This window comes from Lates calcarifer, linkage group LG10 (assembly GCF_001640805.2).
Source record: "Lates calcarifer isolate ASB-BC8 linkage group LG10, TLL_Latcal_v3, whole genome shotgun sequence".
NCBI classification, from domain to species: domain Eukaryota; kingdom Metazoa; phylum Chordata; class Actinopteri; family Centropomidae; genus Lates; species Lates calcarifer.
In genome coordinates, this window is record NC_066842.1 from 20451910 (window position 1) to 20457323 (window position 5414).

General features: G+C 39.5%; 2 protein-coding genes across 4 annotated transcripts in view; one reads left to right on the forward strand and one right to left on the reverse strand.

Annotated features, from left to right (window-relative positions):
* Positions 1-2156, reverse strand: part of si:dkey-246g23.2 (solute carrier family 66 member 2) — a 120019-nt gene extending 117863 nt beyond the window's left edge. Inside the window, exon 1 of the mRNA XM_051073542.1 lies at positions 1881-2156. The gene's annotated coding sequence lies outside the window, so the exon portion shown is untranslated. The remainder of the gene's footprint in view (positions 1-1880) is intronic.
* Positions 1-4962, forward strand: part of hsbp1b (heat shock factor binding protein 1b) — a 37578-nt gene extending 32616 nt beyond the window's left edge. The window contains exons 1-4 of one of the 3 annotated variants that reach the window (XM_018703599.2): positions 2314-2485; positions 3838-3904; positions 4154-4280; positions 4439-4962. In XM_018703599.2, the coding sequence (XP_018559115.1) occupies positions 2441-2485; positions 3838-3904; positions 4154-4275 (234 nt within the window). In that variant the 5' untranslated portion in view covers positions 2314-2440 and the 3' untranslated portion in view covers positions 4276-4280; positions 4439-4962. Of the gene's footprint in view, positions 1-2313; positions 2486-3837; positions 3905-4153; positions 4281-4438 lie in introns of those variants that run through there. The other 2 variants (XM_051073549.1, XM_051073550.1) reach the window with 2 other exon arrangements.
* The last annotated feature ends 452 nt before the right edge of the window (positions 4963-5414 follow it).

Sequence of the window (5414 nt, forward strand, 5' to 3'; positions counted from 1 at the left end):
GAGTAGGAAGAGAGTTATTTTATTATTGGTGAGTTGAATAAACATGTAATTAGTTATTATGCTGAAGGGATCTTTTGGCTATGCAGGACACATAAGAAGAGTAACAGCATCAGTAGCCACATAGTGGGATGGGGATGGCAGGTGGGGAATTGAAGTCAAAGATGTGAACTATCCCACAGACAGAGAGGAAGTGGAGTGCAAGGAAAGGTTAAATAGCTAACAGCCAGTGAAGACAGAGATGACAGGCAGGTATTGGGCATTACTGAGGTGGCCTGCATGGGTGGGAGGTGTCAGTATTAGCTGCCGCTGTGTGGAGATAACAAGTCAAAATGCAAGTCTGTGTCCCCTCCTACTAACTGACTTCCCTCAGACAGCAACACTACAGTTTCACTCTGAGTGTGCACACAGTTTGACACATATTATTACCAACCTGTTCTGCCTGCATTACAGCTGGTTCAGGTACTGGAGTACTGTAATCCCCAAAGTACTAGTGTTTTATGCTTAAGTGTTAGCAGACAGTCTTAAAGGGGTAAGAACATAAATTACTAAAGCGACAAGGTTAGTGATTCCCCACTTGTCCATAACAACCTACTGAACAAGCAGAGTGGTTTATTGCAACTCAGTCAAAATGATTTTCTAATACTGACAAGCAGCTAATTGGAAATGTCATGTGAAGGTGTTTAATGTTATAGCCAGCATGTTGCTGTGTACACAAAACAATGACCTACACAATCTGAGCAAATACTGAGAAGTACAGGAAGTTGGTGTGGCGTGATTCTTGTGTGACTCTTCCTTTGGCTGTGTAATAATCATTGTGTAACTTAACAGTACCTTTTTCACTGCCCAATCTAAAACGGAGCACCAGTGTAAATATAAACTCTTTTGTCCTCATACATGTTAAGCAGCCAGTCAGCTGACAAGTCACTCGGTATAGCTTAGTGAACCAGTCAGCATATGACAATTAAAAAAAAAAACCTCACCAACAGGTTCTCTGGTCGTCGTTTTTTATCACACTCTGGGTATGATAGCTGATAATCTGTTATTTCAACACAGCAGCAGATGTAGCTTTCCATGGTGGAGTCATCCACAAGACGAACAAGTCTGATTACTCATTAGGCATCTGCTATATCACATAACTCAGCTGTAAGTAACAACATGAAGATGTCAATATTCCAGTCAAGACCTCACTGCTTTGAGATATAGTGCCAGGCAGATGGATCTGGTGGAGGGAGAGCCAGTTCTCAAGTACTTCATACCTCAGTGAGATCCAAAGTCTGCCTCTCATTTATGTAAGTTAAAGCAGTTTAAAAAGTTACGAATGTCAACAATGCAAAGTGAATGCAAAGCTGCAGAGCAGCCCTTGAACACACTCCATAAAGGATGTTTTTACAGGTTCCCTAAGGTTAAACATTATTCGGGAATTTAACAATCTAAGGCGTCTCCAGCTATTTCCTTCTGTAAACCATCACGTCGTAGTAGCCTAAATGCGTTGGGCCACCTCCTGTAACAGAACAAGCTGTGTTATGTAAGCAAAGCATAGCTTCATGGGGTTGGGCCAACATGCCTCAACTTTCAGACATCAATTTTGGGCTACTGGGCTGCAGCAGCTACAGTAGCGGGACACAAAGAAACAGTCATTAATACTGTTTAAAGAGTGGGCTTAACCTGTATAATGTCGAATTCATCACGCTAAGGTAAACCTTTTTTAAACTCTAACTCTCTCTTAGTAGATGAATAATTTTGGTTTTAAAAAGCACATTTCCAACACGCACGGTGCCCACCGGTTTCACTACGCTCTCGATAAAGATTTAATGTCTGTGGCAGAATTTAACACTCAGCTTTTTATAAGTAAACCGTGGAAAAATTCCAGCTTCACTTACCAGTCGCCTTCATTCACTTTCCTTCACCTTTTCAAAAACACCAACCCGCACACTCAGCGTCAAAACACACTGGGTTCCCTGGCAGCTTCAACTTTCAAATCTCAACTCGTTCACACGAGAGGAGGAGAAATGTGCACGCGCCCACAGACACACAGATCCACTTACGCGCACGCACAGATACACACACCGGTTGCTCAGCATTACTCTCCAAATTCGTGCATTAAACACACAGGTCAATGGGGCTGCTGCAGCCTAACTCTGGTGATCAACATGCTCTGAGTGGATCTGGTTTAGGGTCTTCCTGAGGCCATGTGAGGTAAACAAAACTACAAAGTAGTGTGCACGCTCCCCATTAAAAACTCAATGTTCCACATTTCTTAGCGTTGTGACTCGGCTCTCTCGCGAGACTCTCTGTGTTGTGGAACAGCTGACTTTGCAGTGGGTGGTGCGACGGACTGCTATTTGTTTCCAACTGCTACGGATCTGATAGTAAAATAATCGGAAGACAGCCTTTTGGATAGTTGTACTGTTTAGGCACTGATAATCATTTAAATCACAACATGGCTGAGACGGATCCCAAGTCGGTTCAGGACCTTACCAATGTGGTGAGTCGTGATCGTGTTGGCAAGCGTTAGCTACAGTAGCGTAGCCACCAATGAATGCTAACGATGGCAAACTCTCGTTAGCTAGCTAACAAGCAAAGGTTAGCCAGTGTATAGAGAATCTGTAGAAATTCGTGCTATTTATTAGATTGCAGAATAAAACAAGTTCATTTGCTCATTGTATTGAAGCAGTTTCTGAAGCCAGAACTTCCTGGCTTTTGTTTAGCTCCATCATGTTATGTAAGCAACGGTCAGTTGGTCTTCGAAATGACATCACTAAATCACAACCGAGTAACCGCATAATATTACATAAACAGAGATGAAGCTGCTGTGTAATGTAATGTTATCTCTCACAGAGACACTGGCTCTATTAGTAACGTTGCTATCATACTGAGTATAAAGTACAGTTTCACACATCGAACTATATGAATACAAAATCCTCCTCATTGTGTCATACAGCAGAGATAGCTGAGATAATGTTTCTAAATGTTGTCATGGTGAAGAGCCTCAGTAAGAGGAGTTGAGGTTCAACCATAGAATACTCTTGCTTGCCTTGTCCGTTTTTCGTTTTGCACACACTCGCATATAAATGTAGATATAGATATGGAGAGAGAGAGATGTATATACACGTGTGTGAAAAATGTAATTTTCCCCTATACACTGTTGTATTCATAGAAATTGTCAGGTAAAGTTTCCTCTAAAAACCTCTCCAAAACCTTTTCCAGTGGACACACAATTATATATGTTTTCTATTTATGTTTTTATTGAGCCTTTAATTTATCATGCTGTGTCTGGAGATTAGTTCATTTAAGTCTTAACAAATGCATTTGAGGAACACATTTAGTGAATTTAAAAGGGCACAGCTCTTTTTTAAAACAAGTTTTTAGCATTTGATGAACATAAACTACTGATCAGTGTATAGGGATATTAATGTCACTGTAGAGACCACTGTGATAGAGCCAGTTTATGAGATGGGCAGAAAATGCACAAATGCAGTCTAATGTGAAGTAATGGTCTTTTCATTGTTCTGAGAACATGCATAGTGAATTAAATAGTCATCTCCCGTGGTTACTGAGCTTTTGCATTGTTGTCAAGGAAACAAGATACTTAAGTTATCATTGTCCTGCTGCTTTTTGAAATCATTTATAGGGCACAGGCATGGTGCATTAGAGTTGGAGTGCCAGCGCTAGAGGTAGTGCTGGCAGTGTTACAACTTAAATTCACAATGGTGTCACACTCATCTACAAAGTAAATTGGTAAATTTGATGAATAGCTGCCATTTTCAGTGAACAAACTTTGGTTTATATATTCATTATTTTTTGTCACTTACACTATTTGTGTTGTTTGTTTCACAGGTCCAGACACTGCTGCAACAGATGCAGGACAAGTTCCAGACCATGTCAGACCAGATCATAGGGAGGAATATCCTATCATTTAAAATGCCAGCAGTCACTTGTTCATTGATGAAATGCATTACCATTCATAGTTTGAATTTAGTTTTAATATTATCCAATAATAAACTTATATCTCATCATTAATTTCTTGTATCCAGCATCTCTCTAACACATTCAAAGCACTGAGTGACAGACTGACCCAGACATGATTTAATCCATTTCAGAGTAGCTTTGTGTGTTGTCTCATTTTAATTATGTACCTTAACTGCCTCTCCACTTGATGAGATGAGCACACGTATTGATGACTTGGAGAAGAACATTGCTGACCTGATGACCCAGGCTGGTGTTGAAGAGATTGAGGCAACACCAGAAAAGGCTAAAGAGGGTCAAGGCTCATAATGAAGGTAAGAAGTAACTCCATCTAGCTTTCCACCCAGGATTTAATGTTAATTAAGATTTGTCTGGTTTCCTGTGTGGCAAAAAACGCATGTGAAATGTTGATGAATTCACCCTCAGTCCCTGCTTACTACAGCATGAACCATTTCTTTTGTCTGTTTCGCAGGTTACCAAGTAACAAGGAGTGAAGTCGGTCCTATATTCAGGAGCAGCAGACTTTTCCATTCTGAAAATGACTTCTATTGATTTGGTGTGTCGTTGTGTGAAATGCTTTTTTATATATTGACTATTGTGATAAACGGTTACAGTTATGTAATAACTTGAAAAGCTGAACGTTATTTGTAAGCTAGAATAGTGTGATATGCCCTTCAGAACCTCAAATGCTCATGTGCAGGAATGCAACATATGGATTTAGTGTGCTGACCTGGAAGTTATTTCGCTGCCATCATATATCATTTCAATTCAGTCCCATGAGGTGATGGCTGAGGGGGACAGCTTTGCCCAAGCCTGTGCTGAGAAGTACAACCACACAGGCTTACAGGCCAGTAGAACCTCCATCCCTACCAACATGGCAAGTGGGCACCATGAATATCAAGCCTACAGTGTTTTACAAATAACACTGTTACTACCAAGGTGTTGGATGCATTCCAATTCTAACTGATTTTCTTCTATTAAAGCTATTTAATACAATGCTCTTTGTCATGTATTACATAATAAATATGTGGCCAGGTGCTGAGTCAATTTTTAAAAATATCATTAACTCTGAGGTGCTCACAGTGTTTTAATGTATTTATTTTTTCAAGCTAGAGTTGTATTTTACAATGCTAATTATTGGGAATGTTTCAGTGTTGCATGTTTTTTGATCTACTTTCTTCATAATGTATTTAAATTACATTTTAATATACTTGAAGGTCAGCTAAGCTTAGCAATTGAAAATTTATCTTCTATATTGGTCAGAATGTTTTTAACTCACATTTAATGTATACAGACTTACAGGTATTTGTAACGAAGTCTACACAAAAGTAATATTTAGAAAAATTGTAACCACACTTTCACTGCATAATAGGAACCTTTATTCAAATTAATGCAAACACAAAAAGCACAAACAAAACAACTAAGCAGCAACAATCTTCAAAATGTAG